Below are 22781 nucleotides of genomic sequence, written 5' to 3'. Positions count from 1 at the left end.
ATTTATGCCGTTCATTGTTTCTTCTAAATCCTTTTTACTCTCGGCTAGAACTACTATATCATCAGCAAATCGTAGCATCTTTATCTTTTCACCTCGTACTGTTACTCCGAATCTAAATTGTTCTTTAACATCATTAACTGCTAGTTCCATGTAAAGATTAAAAAGTAACGGAGATAGGGAACATCCTTGTCGGTCTCCCTTTGTTATTCACTTTTATACTCCCTTTCTTGTAAAAGTAATTAGTGAAATAAAATTTTTAGTACTTTTAAAAATGTGTATATGTAATTTAATAGGCGTACAAGGAAGTCATGTTATGTCCACATCATATTTGGTGAAACATCTGATTATTTAATATTAATTGAAAATTATAATTTAAAATCGTATTATTTTTATTTATGCGTTTGTTTCGATCTACAGGATAATAAATATCGCTCTAAAATTTAGTAACCTTTTTATGCTTCGTTTTTCTTTTCATTTTGTTGATGGTTACATCATAATAATTTAAAAACATATTATTAGATATATGTAACATTTATTTAAAGAGTAATAAAGGAACTTTTACTTTAATTTAATACAGGTAAGATTGCTGAATTAATAATCGTATAAATATTTGAGGTTAATAAAAACTAATATCAGCAATTACGTAACTGTCCACTTTTATTAAAGAATTGAAGGATCGTATCTCACTTTCAAATGAAATAATTTTAAATGAAGTGCAGAAAAAATGTCTATATGTAATTTAATAGGCGTACAAGGAAGTAATGTGCTGTACACATCAGATTTTTTTTAGTAGTAAATTTCTAAAGGAGTAAAGATTAAGCGGATTAATTTTTTTTTTTTAATTTTGTGCAATTTTTTCCGAGTAGGAATAATTTAGTCAGGTAATTAAATTAATTAAGTTTAAAGTTATCAATTTTAATGATGAAGATGATGCTGATACTAATCATAAAAAAATAATGATAGTAATAATTAAATAATTAAAGTAATATTCCTTTAATAATAAATATGATAAAATAATATTAATGGATTATATTTAAAAATAGTTAAATAAGCGCGCGCGCGCGCGTACACGCACACACACACATATATATATATACGCACATAATACACAATACATTAAGTTCTACATAAAATTAATTTAAATGCCTCGTTTCCAAGGTTTTTGAGAAATGGAATCAAATCATTATTAACTATTTATGATGTTAGTAAGTAATATATATATATAATTAATAATATGTTTCTGACGAATTGAAAAGATAGTTTTATATAATTATTATTATACATTATGTTTGGCTGTTTTTTGTGTTTCATTTTTAAACTAAAACTAATTATGTTACAACAAATAAGGAAAAGGAAGAAACATAATGTAGTAGTAATCTTTCTGTAATTAGTTATTTATTATTTTTACTGTATTCTTAAACCTACCATTGTTGAGAACAATAGCAAGATTTTACTTTCATTTGTTGTAAATATAACTGTTAGGTTTTATAGGAGTAAATGAAAGTAAATTAAACCTTTCCAATGGAGTTTAATTGTTATCGAATTTTATTATAACATAAATGTTATTCGTGATGATGATAATATACTGGTATACATATATATTTTAAAGTTGTTTTTTTTTTCCAAATAAAATTATTTTTTTAAAGAAATATATCTATTAAGACTAATAGTCATCTCTATTTACGTATATCCAGCGGTGTACAAGTGGTTATATGATTAATATACCACGCCCAATAATTATCTTCTAAAATTTCGTAATAAATAAGTTTATTCAGCAATTCATTCATTTGATTATAAATCCTTAATTCAACCTAATTTTTTTATAACCAAAAACGATACCTCTTTTCCAAATTACGATCAAAAAGTCCTATGAAATCTTTAAATAAAATGCTAATCCAATGAGTAAATTAAAAAAAAAGTATTTAAAAAAGGGACGGAGCCCCGATCAGAATTTTTAAAAAATAATTAGAAAACTATTAATGTAAGGGTTTTAATTTTTTTGTGCTTTCTAAGAGAGAAAATATGAAAAATATTTATTTTTCATCAAGTGTGAATGAATCTCCTTCCACGATCAACTTTACTGAAAAGAGATTACAAATTAATCAGAAATGAGATTAGCCCACCGGATTGGTCTAGTGGTTAACTCGTGGTAGCAAATCAGTCGTTTAACAACTGATTTTCGAAGTCTAAGGTTCTGAAATTCGAATCCTAGTAAACGCTAGTTGCTATTTTACGGATTTTAATACTAGCCATTGGATACCGGTATATTTTTGTGGTTGAGGTTCAATTAACCACACGTCTTCGAATAGTCGGCCTGAGTCTGTACACAATTATATCTCATTTACATGATATATGTATCATCCTCACCTCATTGGGCCGTGTGGGATTGCTTATTGTCCATTAGTTGAACAAATTGCAACGTATTGCGTGTAGAATACTCCTTCGTGGTTTAATTTTAATTACTCTAAACATTTTTATTTTATTCATCAAATTAAATAAGTAAATTTGTTTTTTAATTTTTACAAATTAACTAATCCTGATTCAAATAATTTTTAATTAAAATATAACTAATAACTGGGAAACCGTTGATTGTAAATCACGAATTAAAATCATAATAATGGTTTCCCAAACCGGGAAATTGTTGATAAAATCCCGGTTTCCAAACCGGGAACCATTGTAATTGCTCAATTTCGATGAGAATTTTTTTTTTTTGTTTCATTCGTTTTATATGAGCTTAAAGTCGAGTAAGGTTGAAAGAAGTAATCAAAATATATACCAATTAAAAGAGAAATTATTGGGGGCTAGAATAATAATACCCTCGAGTTTTACTTCCTTTTACGAAGTAAAGGAAGTATTGTGATCGCGAAAAATTTCATACGTATCTCGCATTACTAAAAAACTATTAGCCATAGGATGTTGAAATTTTGGATTTAGGACTATTGTAACATCTAGTTGTGTACCTCCCCTTTTGATTGCAATAAACTAGGCCAAAAGTGTCCAAAAAAGCCAAATATTTGAATTTTGGACTTTTGCTTAACTGCAGTAATAAGCCCTCATTGAGATCTTTTCAACGATATATCGTAAGTGAGACTTATTTTCATTTGTTCCAGAGTTATAGCCAAATAAAATTTTAATTTATGAAATATTTGGATCTTACAAGTGGAAGGCAAATCAATTCAAATCAGACTTCATCTACTTTTTTCCTTTTTTTTCAATTTTTTTTTTTTTTGTTTTAATTAAATCTATTGATTTATTAATAATTATTAGCCTCAATTGTAAAACAAATTTACGATAAATAATAATTCAATAATAACAATAAAAAAAAAAATATGAAAAAATATCACAAATGAAATATAATTTTACGTACTTTTCATTTAAAAAAAATGTGTATATGTAATTTAATAACCGTACAAGGAACTCATGTGATGTCCGCCTCAGATTTTTTACCTTTTATTTTTCGGTCAACTATAAACCACGTTTTAACACTTTTCTTAGCGTCTCACTCCTTTTTTTCTTCCTTTAGGAGTACGTTTTAAGTTTCTTACCTGCTGTTTCCTGATTCCATCTGTTACTAATATTTACTTTATCTGCGAATATAGCTAGAATAATTATATTAAAGGGGAAAGTATGGTGATTTGTCAAAAATTTTGTTTTGGTTTTTTTGTAGATCTTTACGTTTTAGTGTCCAACAAGTTAATCTAGACCAAAAAAAGATATGTGTGTGTATGTATGTGCAAACGTATTGCTTATTCTTCTTAGTCACATTGCCTCTGATCTTATATCTCAGATTTGAAAAAAAACAATTTTCTTTAAATTTGGTTCAAATATTTCTAAATATGGGACTTATTAATTGTTTTGTTCAAGATTCATTAAAAACACAAGGTGGTAGAGGGATATCTTAAAATACTTATATAATATTTCGATTTTCTTTAGCTGCATTTTACAGAAAATGTTATTAAAGCAAATCTGTTATTACCTACAATGCATATGCAAATATTTAAAAAAATATTTTTCAAAAAAAATCAACCCTCTCTTCTTAAAATTAAAATATATGTTTTTTTTTTATATTTTTATTGCTCTATCTCCCTAAAAATGTGTTTTTGGCACTTTATATAACATATATAGAGTTAACAAAAAAACGTATACAATTTTCGTAAATTATAAACTCTTACCTTAAATCGAGAATGGTTTTTTGAAAATTTTCACATTCTTGTTTTTGCCTTTATTGGAGGAGATGTCAAATTAGAGAAACTACCTAAAAAAAAAATTAAGCATAATCTATGTATGAGTTAAGCTATGTAAAGTTGTAATGTAAAGATGTAATGTAATCTATGTAAAGTTAAGCATAATCTATGTATGAATATTTTTAGAGAAGACAATTTTTTAATTTATTCCCCACCTCTAAAAACTATATAATATTCAGTTTTTTTTTTGCTTAATTAAAAAAATATATAATAATAAAAAAAAATTTTTTTTAAGAACAATTAAAATTTAAGTAATTTTTCCCCTATAATATATCCCTGGGTGCATAGGAGGGTGCATAGGAGAGGACTCCTAGGTGTGGTTGCCGCGTATAGGACAGTGTCCTATGAAGCCCTTTGTGTTCTCGCCGGAGTACTGCCGATAGACCTCATCGCGAGATATAGAGTCGAAAGATCGAAGGGCAGAGCAGATCAAGAGGCCAAAGATGAAGTCAATACTACCTGGCAGGAGGGTGGACTAATAGCGGTGTGGGTCGCTGGACAAGACAACTCATCCCGGAGATCGAGAATCATGGATAAGAAGAGGTTTTGGCGAGATGGATCACTTTTTAACGCAATTTTTCACCGGGCATGGCTCATTTAACAATTACTTAAATAAAGTAGGAAGGAGAACAGAGGCAATCTGCATGTATTGCGAAGAGATCGACGATGCAGCACATTCTTTCTTCATATGTGAAAGATGGGCCGCCCTCAGATTTGACATGGCGATCGACGGGATGACTCCCGAAGCTATAGTACCTTTTATAACTAGACGGGAATCCAACTGGAAGAAAATAGCGTGTTACACCAGACAGATCTCATCGCAGAAAAACATCGACGAAAGGAGACTGGGTTTTTGATTTAGGTTAGGGAAGGGAGACAGCCTCAGCGGGGAGGGCCGGCATGCCGAGGTGTGTCGGTTCCAATGAGCCGCTGGGGACTCCTGGGGATATAGTTTAGGGAATAATAGAATACAAGATATCCCTGAACTATAATAAGAATGATTTTTTTTTCATTACTATCATAAACGTAATAGTGTAATTCTTCAATATTTCTGTACAATATTTTTACCATTTTTTTTAAGAATCACTTCTTTTTAAAAAAAAACTTTTGTAAAGGAGCCCCCAAAATGAACTTTTTTATATAAAAGTTGAAAATTTTTATGCTTAAATCTTATTTTGTTAATCGTTATAATCCATAAAAAAAGCCCCATTGATACCGGGGCTCCAAAATTTTGAAAAATTCAGAAAACCTTTTTTGTCACTTAATTTAAATGCTTATTATAATAATTTAAAAAAAAACTGATGTGGACACCAGATGATTGCCTTTTACGCCTATTAAATTACATATACACATTTTTTCTGCACTTCATTTAAAATTATTTCATTTGAAAGTGAGATACGATCCTTCAATTCTTTAATAAAAGTGGACAGTTACACAATTGTTAAATATTAGTTTTTATTAACATCAAATATTTATACGATTATTAATTCAGCAATCTTACCTTAAATTAAAGTAAAAGTTCCTTTATTACTCTTTAAATAAATGTAAGTCTTACATAATCTAATAATATGTTTTTTTTTAAATTATTATGATATATCCATCAACAAAATGAAAAAAAAACGAAACAGGAGAAGGTTACTAAATTTTAGAGCGATATTTATTATCAAGTAGGCCGAAACAAATGCATAAATAAAAATAATACGATTCTAAATTATAATTTTCAATTAATTTTAAATAATCAGATGTTTCACAAAATCTGATGTGGACACCAGATGACTTCCTTGTACTCCTATTAAATTATATATACACATTTTTAAAAGTACATAGAATTTTATTTCAGTAATAACTTCTGATATGTTTCATTTCTTTTTTTTTTATTGCTATTAATCAATTATTATTTATTCTAAATGTCTTTTTACAGTCGGAGATTAATAATTATTAATAAATCAATACATTTAAATTAAAAGAAAGTCCGATTCGAACCGATGTGGCTTACCCTTGTAAGATCCAAATATTTCATTAATTAAAATTTTATTTGGCTATAACTCTGGAACCAATGAAAATAAGTACCACTTATGATTTATCGTTGAAAAGCTCTCATTGACGGCTGATTACTGCAATTAAGAAAAAGTCCAAGATTCTAATTTTTTTTTGGATATTCGGCTTTTATCGATACTTTTGGTCCAGTCGATTGCAATCAAAAGATGTTACAATAGTCCTAAATCCAAAATTTCAACATCCTACTGCTAATCGTTTTTGAGTTATGCAAGATACGTTCATACGTACGTACAGACGTCACGCCGAAACTAATCAAAATGAATTCAGGGATGGTCAAAATGGATATTTCCGTTGAAATCTAAAAACCGAAATTTTTCGCGATCGCAATACTACCTTGACTTCGTACAAGGAAGTAATAAAACTTCTTATGACTGAACTGCAAAACCTTTCGGCAAAGTCGAAAAGATTCTTCAATGAAAAAACAGTGCAAGGTATTGTATGTCATTTTAAATTTTGTTCAAAAATTGAATGTCATCAAGACCCATGTATAAAAATTTCTTGAACCAGTTAATATTAATCAACATACTGGCCAACATACATACGTATATACATACAGCTTCTGGAAAAATTTGTAATTTTTTTTTTTTGTCTAAGTGGATCGTGAAATAAGTGACCCATACAAAAATCTCGATAACGAAAATTTAGGCAGATACGTATACAATCCTTTTTATAACTACCGTTACAAAGGCAATGGATTTATAATCGGAAAAGTAAAAAAAAAAAAAAAACCTAACCGATCATATCTTTAGTTTATTATATTTTTCATTGATATTTCATGTATAAATATATCATTTGTTCATGACATTTAAAAAATAATTTTTACGAATATATATATATATATTTTTTAAATAGAAAGTTATTAAAAGATTAATGTTTTTTAATTTTGAAAAATAATAATAACAACTTTCAGAATGATAAATCGATTTAGTTGGAGATTATTTTAGACTTTTTGAATGAAATATCTTCTTTTTTTTATTTCGTCATAATCTCTTCTATACCATACCTTTTTAGTATTAAACCTAGTTAGCCTTTTCAAAAGAGGAGAAAAACATTGATGTAAAATATAAAAATAATAAACTATTAAATTTTGATAAACAAATTGATTGTTAACATTACTTTTGTTAAGTTTGTACCTCTGCATAATAAAAACAATTTTTTTTAGGACAACCAAATAAGAATTTATGTGGTATGTTGTTTGGTTTTTTTTTAAATCAGATATTGTGTAAAAAATTTGTAGGTCAACATTTATTGCATTTTATATACGCAAATAACAGACTGACTTGTATTTATAGTATTACTCATCAACAAAGCTTAGACAACTTACTGGAAAATAAAAATAATAAATTTAAAACCTTATTTTAATGGATTAGATATTTATCTATAAACCTGTAATTTATATACGAATAAATAAAAGACATTCCTCGTTTTGTGTGTGCCCTAATAATTCAAAAACTACTTAACCGATTTCGCTGAAAATTTCACAACTTATTTATTATTACCCCGGGAGTGTTTACATGTTATTAGTTCCATATGTTAAAATCCGTTTAAAAAAGATACATTTAAAATTATATACCATTATTTTCAGTCAAGTTCAGAATAAGGGGTTGTCCTAGTGATGAACTCGTCGTCGCAGATCAGCTGATTTCGAACTCGAGAGTTGTAAGGTTCAAGTCCTAGTAAAGGCAGTTATTGTTATACGGATTTGAATACTAGATCGTGGATACCGGTATTCTTTAGTGGTTGGGTTTAAATTTTAACCACACATCTCAGGAATAGTCGAACTGAGATTGTACAAGACTGCACGTTATTTACATTCATACATATCATCCTCATTCATCCTCTTAAGTAATAATACTTTACGGTGGTTTCCGAGGCTAAACATAAAAAAAAGAAATAAAGAAAGATCGGGTGAACGAGCTGGCTATTGAAACCCTAACTTTGTGAGTAGTTGCCTAATCCTGCTGAAATCACATCCGGCTGTTAATGCACTTTCTGTGAAGTTCTGTACGTTCTAAACTCATTATAACTATCTGATTCTTTCTTCAAAAAAATATATACCAATAACCCTAAAATTTGCAACTCTACACCACTGTGACTTTGCGTATAAAGTGGGTGATCATGAATCTGTCTTGGATTTATATCGGATCAATACCAGAAATACTATTTATTAACACAACCCGAAAGGTGGAAATGAGCTTCATACACTCATGAGGATTACTGTGTTTCTGTCATCATTTTCAAAAATAATTTCCCACTAACCCGACCATGAAGGATTAATTCTTCGAACAATAATTTTTTTTTTCGGGATGAAAATTCAAGTCAGAGTTCAGTATTCCTGTAATAATTCGATTATAAATGACTGGAGTAATATCAATATGCTAAACTTCTACGGTTAGCTTCAATTGTCTACCTTAACTATTCAGTGTTCTCCGGTGTTTAAATGGATGTCGATTTTGGCTTTTTTAATGCTGATGCTTTTCTTCTGAAATTCCCCACCCGCTACATGATAGAATTACAAGAAGACATAGGACTACGGCAGCCAATATTGAATTTTTGAAGGAAACTTCTCTGTTTTCTGAGGAAAATAGCTTTCTGTTAGCTGAGGAAAATGGTCTTTGTTTTTTAAAACTTTTTTACGTTTAAAGCGTGGTGCATAACGTTCCACGGCTCCAGGTTTAAAATGACAGCTAATGAGAGGTCCCCACGACTACCCGTACAATAAAATATTAAATATCGTCAGGTTTTTTCTCCTCCCACAATATTACAGAATAGAGTTAACATTAAAAATTTGACGCTTTTGTCAAATTTGTTTTCAATTTGATATTATTTTTTTGTAAAAAAAGTTTTGATATTATTTTTTTGTAAATAAAGTATTAAAAGATTTGAAGAAAATTTTCTTCACTTTATCGGATAATTAAAGGGGTGTAACATACCCCCTACAATTAATAAAGTAATTTTATAAACTTTGTTCTTCCAGTTACAAATTATTTAAAAGATTTTTCTTAAAATAAAGTGTTATAAAAGTGGTAATTTCAAAATTGAATAACTTTTTTTTTAATAAAATGGATATATATTTTCCGAAGTTACTTCTGTCTTATGTTCAATGATAATATATGTTTATTATAGTTATTACTCATTACTGTTAGTAAATACTTTACAAATCCTTTTTTTTTAATTTAGATTTATTTGATGAATTTACAATGAAAACTGGTGAATTTTCTTTTGTGTTTTCTTCTGTTATAATTGTTAATTATTATATATCATTACCTAATTCATCAATCGTAAATTTACAGAATTGTTAAATGATTTTCGTACAATTCTTATTCTTTATTTAATCCTCTATAACTGCACCTGACTGTCTTAATGCATGGCCAACTAATTTAGCCATCCCTTTTCAAAATTTAACAAAAAAATTTAATTTTTTTAAAGTCATTTTAATTCAAATTAATCTACCAATCTAATTTTCAATTTTTTTTTTTTTTTTTTTTGTTAATCAGTTGACTGGTTTGATGTAATTTCTCTATTCCTTTCTGTTTGATCCTAATCTTTTAACGCCACAATATTTATATTCTTTACTGTACGATACAGCATATTAATTTTTCTCTTCCTCTGAATTTATTACCTTCTATAAACCCACCATTAGCAAATTAACTAAATCTGGATGTCTTAACAAAGACCTAAAATCTTAGCTGGTCTCAACAAGATTCTTGTATAAATTTCTCTCTTCTAATTTTTTTTAAGAACTCATTATTTCGAATTTTATCGACCAATCTAATTTTCAATATCCCCAACTAACATTTCATTTCAAAAATCTCTATTACTTTCCTTTATATTTTTTTTTAATAATTTCTATGGTTTTTTTTTTTACTACCATACAAATATTTTTTTTAATTTTTTCCCATGGTGTTTATTCATATTTATTACTAACAAATTTGATTTGTGGAAAATCTCAGCTTGTCTATGTCAATTGTTTTATGCAATTTTTATGTATGAATTACCTCTTCGATTCACTGTAGAATTTTTTTAATTTTAAACTTTATTCATAATATAAAATTTCATACTATTCTGTTTGATTTTTTCTACCTTTAATTTGTCTGTGGTTTTTATAAAATGCTACACCATTAAAAAACTAATTAAAAACAACTTCTAATTACTTTTTATATTTTATATTGATTAATATCTTTTCTACTTAAATACATAAATAAAATGTATTTATTTAATGTATAAATAATACTTTAAAAAACACAATAGTTTTCAACTTGTAGTATTATTTCAGTTTCTTAATTCATCATTATTCTTGACATACGTATGTCACAGATGCCAAAATTATTTTACTATGCTACCGACTGATGCGTAGAAAACAGTTTAGAAAATTTTTATTTTGACCAGTGATGTACAGGATCGAACTGTAACAACCAACCCTAATGATCATTAATCTGAATCCGTGCACTGACTCAACCAATAAGAATTATCTTATCACTGCTGTTCAGCAATAACTACCAAACTGCAACTTTTATTCCAAAAAATGATTTTGCATGACCAGTGTAGTGCGCCAAGGAGAAAAATTCCAATAATGAAGAAAAAAAAGAGAAACTTAATTGCTTTCCTAGTTATTATTATTATTATTCTCGAATGAATATCCGGAATTCTCAAGATATCCTAAGCAGCTTTCTTGATTCAGGGCCTGTTGGCAGCCGCGCCTCTTGTTCATGTCTGAGTGAGGTGTAGTCTTGCACAAACTCAGGCCGACCATACTTGAGACCTGTGATTAATTGAAATCCAACTTTTAAACTGCACCGATATCCACGATCTTAGTATTCAAATCCTAATAAAGGCATATCTACCTTTATTAGAATTTTATTTGGCATTTTAATTAAGTTTATAATAGCCTTACCTTTTAAAACCCTGAGTTCTTTTTCAACACTTTTAAAAGTTATATCGAATTCCTACCTATTCAGTTTAACATTTTTGAGTTGCCCCCCCTTCATAGAGGATTGGCTTGAGATGTGGTGATCTCTTACTGAAAAATAGATCATTTTGAGATAAAAGCATTTCTTAATTTTTTTCCATTGTTTAGCAGTGATTTATTTACTGTAGGTGACTCCTGCGACTAATTGTGATAAATAAATGACAACCACTTTGGTTAGGGTTGACTTGACCTGAAATTAGTTTCTCAAAATGTTTATTTTTCAATCATTTACAGTAATTTTCACAATCCTACAATTTACATTTAAAATTTTAAAGTAACTCATCCTGCCATGAGTTCTCTTGGGCCCTGGGTGTAGTAATTTTATATCGAAAAATCTATCCTTAAGGTACTAATTTATCCTTGGTACCAACATTTTCTAAATTTTATTTTTCTATATTTAGCAGTTGAAAAGTTATTTAAGGGTTTTCGCACTTTCTTAACAATAAATCTTTGTCTAAGCAAAATTTTTTGGTAAATCAAAGTGTAAATTTCAAATCTACAACTTTTGTCGTATAATAGTATGAAATTACATTTATAATAAAAAAAATCTAACTTTAAGTTTACAATGCATTTAACGGAATAAAAATTTCACAAATCTAAAGTATAACTAAAGTATTTTTACTTAGCAACTTTATTTTACTTACATGGTACTGCAATGGATTAACATGATTTTAAGTTGTAGATCACTTACATATTATGATTTGTGTTTTGAAGGTTAAATTTGTAAGAGAAAGAGAAGAGATATTTTATAAATTATAAATGTCTAATGCATGTCACTTTAATACTTTAACGTTTATTTTTATTTATTTACTATTATTTTTTTTTTTTATAATCCATGAAATTTTATCAGCGTTTCTTATATTTTTTACATACTATAGATCATTTTAAGGACGGGAGAGTATATTACAAGAATTTTTATATAATTTTATAAGAATTAATAAAAATAAAATAATTTATTTACTTATTTTTCCTGCTTTTTTATTTGTAATTTCGCATAGATTTCTATCCTCTTTAGAATGAATCTTTTTTATTAAAGATTAATTCAAGTTTTTAAATTTCTATGTAGATGTTTGATATCCAGTCGCTAAACTTTTTTTTTTTTGCTTGATGAATTAATTCGCCACAGAAGCTTACAGAAATGGAATTTTGTAGCGTATGAAAAAATGCATGTCTTTTCAAGATTCAAACCCAGAAACCATCAGATGAAAGGCCTAGATACTACCACTCTGCCACAGAGATCGAATTAAATGGATAAAATAAATAATAAATAAATAAAAAAATTTATTTACTGAAATACCAAACAATTATTTCTAAAATTTTAAATGTTTATTTAAATTTTAATTAATTTATTATTTTAGAAAAATCCATACTGAATAAGGAGAAATCTGTAAGGAAGTACTCAATGTAAGCTATATTGAAATGAAAATGAAAAAAAGTAATAGTGTAAAAAAAATTAATTTGATAGAGTTTTTAGTCACTTCTCTCACTCAATATTTTAAAATTATAATGTCTCTAAATTTATTCCCTTCATTGTTCAGTAATTTTAAATATTTGAATTTCAGTTTGTTTGTTTTTGTTTTTTATTTTTTTAGATTTAATAGCTAAAATTTAATTTAATAACAAAGTGAAAATTAATCATAACGTGTTTTAAGTCAATGTCTTAAAAACGATTTTATGTATTTATTCATTTTTTAAATTTCTTTAACGAGATAATCAGTTGAAAATAACTACAAAACTTTAGGTATTCTTGAACATAATTTCCATAAAAATTCTTGTAAAAGTAAATAAATATCCATTTATTCTTCTCAAAATAGTTAATTATTAATCCTTTTATACAACTGATAAAATATATTTTCTAAAATTTTTATTAAGATTAAAAAAATAATATAATTTGGTATTATTTACTTATTTATTCAAGCGATATTATTTATGTGATTTATATGTTTTTAATTTAATATAAAAGTAACATTTAATGGTTTTAATTTAATTTTAAATTGTCATTAAGTAAAAAAAAAAAGAAATAATTTACTTTACATATCAGTATTACAGTAGAGCCCAGTTAAAATAAAAGCAAACATTAACCAAGGAAAATTTTTTCATTAGCTGCAGAACTTTTAAAAACTTTTCTGATAACGTTGCACAATTCAACTGAAATTAATTATAATTATTACACTAATTTATATTATTATATTATCAAAATACCACTTCCATTTCAGTAATCAGTTTTCAAAAATGGATAATAAACTGAAAAAATTTCAATAATCAGAAATGATACAAGTACTGGGTTTGAATCCCAGTTTAGATTGACGTTATTCATATGCTACAAAAATTGATTTCTATCAGCAGCTGTAATTAGACAGTTAGCCTGTAGTCGTTTAAAAAAGAAATAACAAATTAACAATAAATCATTATTATGAAACAAAAGAAGATGGAAGTAAAACCTTCAGTTAATATTATTTTGTTGATATTAGCTTTCAATTTAACTTGGTACATTATAATATTTTCAATGAATTGCCGAGCAATAGGGATTATTATCCGTTTATATAAATCATAATGTTTATTACATCCTTCCGATATTCAAAATAATAATTATATCAGAATTGATATTTTGACTTCTTACATTTACTAAGTTGATACTTCTTCTTTTGTACATCTGTCATCAAGTATTATTCAAATAGCATGACAACATCCCGATTCCTTTATTGAATGCATTCAAGATGATTGTTTATTGTAGAAGTTTAAATCCGTTGTTGCTAACTTGTTTTTCCTATCATCCAACGAATGTAGATAATCATTTTGTTATATTTATATTTAATACGGTTTTCTGTTCATCATATAAATGAATTTAAAATGGTGTCATGCTATTTGAACATAACAGTAATGTACATTACTGGCGTGTGTTGTATTTGTAACAAAACACTAATTGATTTTACATATACAAAGAAGAATAAAACTCTTCTATTATGTAACTTGTAATAATAATAATATTATAATAACAGTATTATATAAAAAAAAATTAATTTTTTTTGGAGAAATATGGATCATTAAAACTGATCTTATTAAGTTCCAAGTAACGTAAACAACGCTAACTGACTTAAGGATGTAAAAAATGTATTTAAAAGTACATGGTAACATATATAAAATTTGCTTCCTAAGGTGGTTTAATGTGTAATATTTATATTCTTTATCCTGTATTGTGTATTTTTAAATGACTTTTATTAGATAGTGGACAGAAAGATCCAGATGCTAACCAGGATAATCTTTCGAGTGATTGGTCGACTTGTATTAAGAGGGGGTGCTGGTGGTGGTGGAGGAGGAACTGCATCTAGCGATGGTGGTAGCAGAAAAATATCGATTACACTTCCTACATTTCCTCCTTCAGAAGATGATGAAAGTGAAGATGAAGATGAAACTGAAAGCGATGATGATGCTAGTAATTCAACGACTGAATCGGCTACTGAGGCAGCTGATTCTGATTCAACCACAACGACTGAAGCGGTAAAGAAAGCATTATACTTGTCCAACTCATTAAAAAAGAAGAAAAAATCACGCACTGTTTATTTTATTACGTAACAGACTTTATTTAACCTTGTCAAATATTTATCTATTTATAACTCTTTTAACTGGTTAATTAATTTTGTTTTATTGATTTGTTTTTTTTTAAATATTTAATCCCCTTTATCTTTTTTTATATTACATCATTAATTTTAAACACTCATTTAAAAACAGAGAAGAAGAAATAGAGGATTAGAAAAGGTGGGTAGTAAGAAAGCAGCACGATCTGGTGTTCTGGTTTCAGAATACCACTGTAGAAAACCAACAACTCCACCCAACAGAAGTGCAAGATTTCCTCCAAGCAGTGTTCACCTATTCCGCTCATAATCTGTCAGAAGGTGGGCAATTTACCCAAATGCTCCATTTAATGAAAGATCTACGATTTCGACTAGAGTAAATATATGACAGACCAGAAATTATTTGTCTTCCACCAAAATTAAAAAGAGTACCAAAGATAGGTATAGGATTCTTAAAGAAATATATTCATCTACCTCAGGAATGGTATAGCATGTGAATTATGTGGCATCTTTCACATGCCACCCAATCCCACAAACGAATAGTTCAATTGAGTAGTTTATTTGAACTATTCACCAAAAACCAGTTCGTAATAGCAATCACAACACCAAGGGTACCTAACTCTCATAACCTTGTCTTCTTTTAATTTCATTATTATGTCATTATTGCAATAGACATGCGTACTTATTATTGAAATAAAATAACTTTAGGTTCCTTTATGAAACAATAAACACTCATGAAGTAATAAAAACTTTTGTAATATCTATTTTGAAATTGTCTTACCAGTTGCTTAAAAGTATAAAACTTGGTACCATTCAAAAAGTCTTGCTTGAAAGTTGTGCAATTTTTTCTACATTTTTCCATTCAGAACGAAAAAATAGTCTTTAAAAAAAGATTTTCATTTAAAAACAATCATCCAATTTATTTTTTATTTCCAGTGGTTAAAACATTATACATTGTTATATTTATAAAAAATAAAAATAATTTCAAAATAGCAAAGATACATAAATAGTGTGAAGCCAGTTGATTTTAATTATAATTGATTAATTAATAATTGTAATTCCAATTACAACTGATCATAATCTAGAAAATAAGTTTTCAGAAAATCCAATATGTACATAATTTCTTATATTTTTGGTTCCAATTGATTCTTATCATTATATTTAGTTTATAACCAAATCTTCAGTAAAAGAATCATACGCAAAAAAGATTAATAAAATTTTGAAGAATTTTGGGGTTTCTGAAATTTAAAATTCCTAAAAAAAAATGCTGTTATTTGATAATATTTTTTCATTAGTTACAAGCATATTTGGGTTTTATTTTACCCTATTTATAGATCTTCCGTCATGTGACTATTAGATGCTATTAAATTAGATATTTAATTAATAAAATGATTAAATAAAATCTTAAATTATCATAAGATCATTAAAACAAAAACATAGGTTTTCTAAATGACTATTATTAGATTGTTTATGTAGTAATTAATTGTTATCTGATGTTTTCTTGAGAATATATTTTTAAATTTTTAACATTTTTTTTTTCTTACCAAAGATTAAGTAAAATATAATCTGAACATTTAACTTTGTATCAGTTTTATTGTTAAAATTCCTAGTTCCAAAACATTAATTATGTATAAACTCTATTATTATTATTTAACTTGTGCAGATATCCCGCTGCTTGACACGTAGCCTTTTTTTTATACTTTCTCTACATAAGGAAGGAAAGTATACTAATAAGAACGATTTATTAGTCAATTTTTTTTTAACGATACTTGTGTATGTTTCTGGCATTCTTAATTTGATTTAACCTTTATAAAATAATTTTTACGTATGTTTATATTTTGAACTCTTGATATGATAATCCATATTATTATTGAGTTAATCATTTATTCTATTATTTTGTCATCATTCACATTACTAATTTATGCTCTTCAGTTACTTTCCTAATCCTTTAATTACAAATTTTACTTTTATTAATATTTTTTAGTCTATACACATTATCAATTACTGTTATATACTTAATAAATTAATCCCAATATTTAATGCATCACCAATCTAAGATGATTTCCTTTTAAATATTGGGGAGTGTTAAAAAATAGTTTATTACTACGTAAACATATTTCATAATTTTGTGTGGCCTCCACCATTGTTATTGTTAGCCACTAATAATTTTTTTTAAATAATTTTTATTTTCTTATACAAGAGTATAATTTTTCTTTCATTAAGTGAAGACAATCCCTGTATAATGCATTGTTTCACACAAAAACGGTAAATAAATCTGTTACCTGCTTGACATTGCCTATCCTAATAATTTTTATGATCATGAAGTACAATAGACAACAATTATTATAGTTACTTTTCCTGATATTAATGATGTATATTATAATTTTTTATTTTAATATGTATTAGAAGGTTCTACTTTATGCAATTAGTTCTTGGAAGACTTATAATATTATTATTGGACAGGAAGAGGAGTTTCTGAGTAAACCTACATACAGCCCCCAATAGATTTCACCAAAGATAAAATGGCTCTATATGTTCTGGTATCCTTAGCATGAACTTAAACCTGTAGATTGTAAATTGGGAAAAAGAGATCAAGGAAAAAACAAAGAGATTGCTAATGAGAAGGGATAATCTACTCCTCTTCCTCCAGGCAGCGTGCATCCATTCCAACAAGTTAAGAAATCAGAGAATTTTTACCCTAGTGGAAGTAGAATGAGTTACATTCATTGGCTTTAAATTAATGTTATGACAAAAATTGTTTTTTTCTAGAAAGGAAAGAGCCATTAGTTAAAAGAAACAATGTTTCTAAAGGAACAATCTCACCCATTTCTGAAATTATAACCGTTTGCAAGTTTCCGATTTAGGTATAAACCATTCAATTAAATTCCCGAAGGATTTATTTTATGTATGATCAATCACTGTGGTAATGAATGAAAGTGTTACTTTTTAAGACTAAAAAATCAACTATATTTTGGTAGGCATGACATACTATTAGTAAATAGTGGCTTAGTGAAGAAGTAAATAGAAAAGCACTTCACTACTCATTTTCCCTAGAATACCATGTATGAGTTATGAAAAATGGCTTTGCCATTTTCAGACGTAAAACAACTCATCTGTTATGTCAAGTTGTTTATAACCGTTATTGTTAAATATATTCATGTCTTACATACATAGCATGATTTAATTTTAGATTTTTTTTTTAGATTAAATAAAATATAAAATTTTAAAAAGTCTGTATTTTATAAAGTACTTAATAAAAATGAACAATGTGTGATTTTTTTTTTTTTTTACAAAGGAATTGAGTTACATGGACAAGCATGGCAGCTACATACATATCTGTGTTGTCACTATATTATACTGTCAATACACTGACTGTATTTATTTATTTATCTCATATGAAAAGACTGTATGAGACACTTTCTTGTATGTATGTATATATATGCTCTTCATGTAAGTATATTGAGATTTAATTTTACATATTTAATATTTATCTTTTCTTCTTTTATTATACATAATAAAATGATTTTATCTATAAATTTTATCAGGTAATGCAAACATAAAATAGGTGATAATAGCCCAGTACTAGTTTTACTGATTTAAAATCTATACAGCTTGTACAAAGAAAATAACAGAATGAAACCGTTAAGAATGAACTGTTTACAAAATACGATAACTTAGAATTATTTTCCTGGTTAAACAATCATAATCAATCTATATTAAGGAATAAATTAAAAGCCGGCAACTCTAGTTACTGAGGTCTTTTACTTTGATAGACTGTTACTTAGGAGAAAAATTAAGTGGAACATTAGAATGTGTAAATATGCAAGTAAAGGATTATGTAAAATTCTTATTTTACTCTTCTAGTAAAATTCTGATATGCAGGATTCATGGTGACCAGACAACCCCATTTCGTGGACCAATTGTAACCACCAAACTTAAATTGCATAAATGATATACATTAAGAAGTCAACATACAAAATTCTTTAAAAATCAGTTATCTGTCTGAAGAGATTAACAAGAACAAAAACTGGAGGAAAAAAATAAGAGGCTTATTATTTTTTCCCCCACCTCTGAATATATAACCAAATGACTTATTAATCTAATGGAATCAGTCTAATTGGTACAAGAATATGACTTTTAGTTCAGAAATGACAAAAAAAGAAAAGTACCCCCACCCTATTAAGAGGGTTTGGATAACATCAAACACCACCAGAAATTATCTGAATATCTAAGTGGCATTAAATTATGTGAAAAAAATTACTTATTTTTGAGGAAAATTTTGAGACTCATAAAGATCAGAAAAAGAGACTCATAAGATTCTAATATCCCTGCCACGTTGTGACTGACTGGGTTCAAAATTAAGTGGCATTAGTAACTTGTTAGCAACCTGTTAGTAACCCATTAGCAGAAATCATAGTGTCAAAATTTGTCCAGATTCATCTCTTTGATGTAAAAAAAAGCAAGCCAACATACATAACTATATCCTTCTGGAATTTTCAATCCTAAAATTGTTTTTTTTCTTAGAGGTGATCAATAAACCCTAAACTGCAAAAACCCCGTCATTCAAATTTGATACAATTAGCATACTTTCCCTTACATTGTGTAGCTAAGTCCATTACAACTACATAGGTAGGAAAGTAAAAGACTACAAAAATATATCTAACTGTATTTAAGTAAACTAATTTGTAAACAATCCAAGGTGAAAGAAAAAGAAACTTAAAAAATAATACATATCGATTCCAGTAATAATAGTGCACCTATTCCAGTGCAGGTCACCAAGTCCAGATGAAGTATTTAAGTGTAGACTATTATAAAAGTTAACATTTCTTTCAACATGGACTATCCACAGTTAAAGTTTTATTATTTTATAATATCTTTTTTATCTAGAATGTAGCTGTTTTTCATTGCTTTGGAAGTGTTGGTTTTATAAGTGTATATTTTGTAATTTTTATTCTTAAGTTTCTAAATATCTTAATACTAATGATTATCATTTGACAATCAGGTAGGACATTGAACCATAGATTTTCTTTTTTTTTTGCAATTCTTCTTCAAAAGTTTTCTATTTTTCATATTTTATTTCAATAATTGTTAGTACAGTTTTTTCTTTATCCCTTTCTTGAATCTATATTACAAGTAGATTTAAAGAAAGTGACTACAGAAAACTAATTTTAGATATATTGTTTTATTTGTCTGAGTTTTGATGGTTGAACTTTAGGGAAATGCTTTAGAAAAACTTTGATACAAGTTTCCCTTAAAGCCATGTCCTGAACAGAAATTTCATTAACATGAGAAGGCTTAAAGGGTTCAAAATCCTTTTTTCAATATTTTCTGAAGTACTGATCAGGGAATTTCTTACTCTGAAGGCTTTTTTCTGATCGACTTAATAGGAGATTATAAACAGGGTTCCTGAACAATATCAGAGCTATTCAATTGACCGAAAGGATATTCAGTCACAAACTCAGTCAAACTTCAGTCACACAAACTCAGGACTGACCTAGCAGAAAGGGCTTTATTTCCCACTTTCACAGTGTTACTACTTATGAAACCTCTTTTCCAAAAGAATCTATTACTTACATTTTAATAGTTTTCATTTGTAATTTTACACTCATGAAACACTAACAAGTCTTTATTCAGTTGTCTACTGTTTTAACTTAACATTATATAAATCAAAATTCTCTCTGAATACGTGAAAATTACATCAACTTCTAATAAATTCAGCACTTTGTTGAGTAAATTAAAGCAGCTGATTAAGCTTTACAATCAACTGATGACATATAGTCTTACCAACCTGTACCTTATATCAAGAAAAGGAACTTTGTGGCTATTCTGCTAAAGTGGAAAATGGGTGTTGATTAATGAGACAGATTGTTCGTTCGTGTTTTGGAATATTCCTAAAAGCAGTTAAAGAAGTCATCAAGTTTGATAAGATACACAGTCAAGATTTAAATAAAAAAAGTTTCAACCTCCACAGATTGAACATGAATAATGAGTACACAAATAAATAGAATTTAAGGATGAATGTTATAGATTTCAAAGGAATGTACAGTAATAAATCAAAAGTGGAAGTAATTGAGGGTAAACGTAGTTACTTAATAATGGCACAAATTGCTCTGGAATTAAAGTAGTTTATTTAATAGAGACTTTTTTTTTCACTTTTTAACAAATCTCCAGCAACATTAACACACTTGTTTCATGTCTGAATCAACTATTTATGCCTGCTGCAAAGAATTTTTTTCCTTTATATCGGAGCCAATTTAATAAATTTTCTTTGACATTAAGATTGACACTTCCTTTCTTACCATATACTGCCTCCTTGAGTCTGCTTCCACTGTCTTTTTTTATTCAGGTACATAATGGTGAATCCATGCCTAATCATAAGTTTGAATAATGTGCAAGAAAAGCATCGCCTTCTGCTGTTACTGCCGTTTCAGCTCTGTGCATGTGTGCCAAGTCTTGTCTCCTGATGGTGTTCGGACAACTCTCTTGGAACCCCCTTGCGCTTGTTTTACCGTATTTGATCTTGTCAGTAATAGTGCTATGAACTTTACAGAAACTTAGTTGCAATTTTTCAGCTACAATCTCAACTGAAATCGGTCGGTCTTCTTGAATGAGAGAATTTATGGTAGTTTCAAGCGCTGAAGTTAAAGCCTCAATTGGACATCAAGAAGGGTGCTCGTCATTCAATGAACTTCGACCGACTTTAATTTTTCAACCCACTTTTATAAATGATTGCTATTCTAAAAAATTTGTCCATATTACAAGTGTTAATAGTTTTTCACTTTAGGAACGCAAACAACGTATCACTGCACGCTGTTCAACTAATTCGCAAACTTCAAGAGAGTTTACAATCATGTAGTGGGATTTTGAGGTTATGAACAAAACTTTACTTAAAACAGCGGATGAAAAGTTATTACAGGTTACCAACTTACTGTTCTATACGTATCATAACCTTCTCACCGAGTTGTTGCCTCTATACCTATTTGTGTCTTTAATTACTGATGACCCTCTTTGAAATCTTTAACAGATGCTGCGCGCCTAATTCTTGAAGATTAAAAAACAATACGATTTTTTTATATAGCAACAGAAAATTAATAAGTTTTATTATTTCAATAACCATTTATAATAGCGCTTTCTTTGTATTTAATCTCTATGTAAATACTGGGAGAGTTCCGCAACAACGTTGACAGTTTTTTCTTTTGTTTTAAAGTGAGGAATAATTTTTATTTATTTTTTAAAAAGTAAATCAGTTTTATGCAAATGATCGTTAAGTAATTTTGTAATACGTAAACAATATGATGATAATAATAAGAATAATAGGTAACGATGAATGTGAAAACTAACTGAATGAGATAACAGTGTAATATTTTTTCCTAATACAACAATAAGTGATGATTAAGTGCAAAACCAAAGAGTTAAAATCTTTTCCGGAAAGAATAAATAATAATATACAGTTTAGTCGGATTATACGGTTATACGTCAACTATGTATGTTGTACGTTCAGGAACGTTTCAATATATAGACACAAGTGTATATATTTTTCATTTTAAACACAAGGAGCGCTGCTCAAAGTCGGCCGGGCTTTGTCTTTAAGTGAAAGCTTTCACATAAAAGAGTTTGTAATCTCAAGAATGGGAAGCGAATTAGATAGGTTATTGCTTTAAATGTGTATTACTATACTATATACTAAACAGACAGCCCTTTCTCTCTTTTTCTCATAACCTCTGTTGAAATCGACCATATCTAAAGCTAACCTTTCTATATATGTCTTTCCTAAATCTTCCTAAGAATTCAAGACCTATACATATACAATCAAATATGATATTATTGGCCACTTCGCGTCGCGTGAGCTTATTGTATATTAAATTACGTAATAATTATTATCATATATAATTATTTTTTGTATAATATTGCACATGTTGTATTCTCGTATTACAATTA

The 22781-nt window shown here is 27.9% G+C and overlaps 1 protein-coding gene across 2 annotated transcripts in view; it reads left to right on the top strand.

Annotated features, from left to right (window-relative positions):
* Positions 1–22781, top strand: part of LOC142320110 (uncharacterized) — a 297277-nt gene that overhangs the window by 209582 nt on the left and 64914 nt on the right. The window contains exon 4 of one of the 2 annotated variants that reach the window (XM_075357789.1): positions 14494–14769. The exons of the other annotated variant lie outside the window; for it this stretch is intronic. Within the exon in view, the coding sequence (XP_075213904.1) occupies positions 14494–14769 (276 nt within the window). The remainder of the gene's footprint in view (positions 1–14493; positions 14770–22781) is intronic. 2 annotated transcript variants of the gene reach the window in all.

This window comes from Lycorma delicatula, chromosome 2 (assembly GCF_047948215.1).
Source record: "Lycorma delicatula isolate Av1 chromosome 2, ASM4794821v1, whole genome shotgun sequence".
In the NCBI taxonomy this organism is placed as follows: Eukaryota; Metazoa; Arthropoda; class Insecta; order Hemiptera; family Fulgoridae; genus Lycorma; species Lycorma delicatula.
Note: the sequence above shows the minus strand (reverse complement) of the source record. Positions and strands in the feature narration are given on the sequence as shown.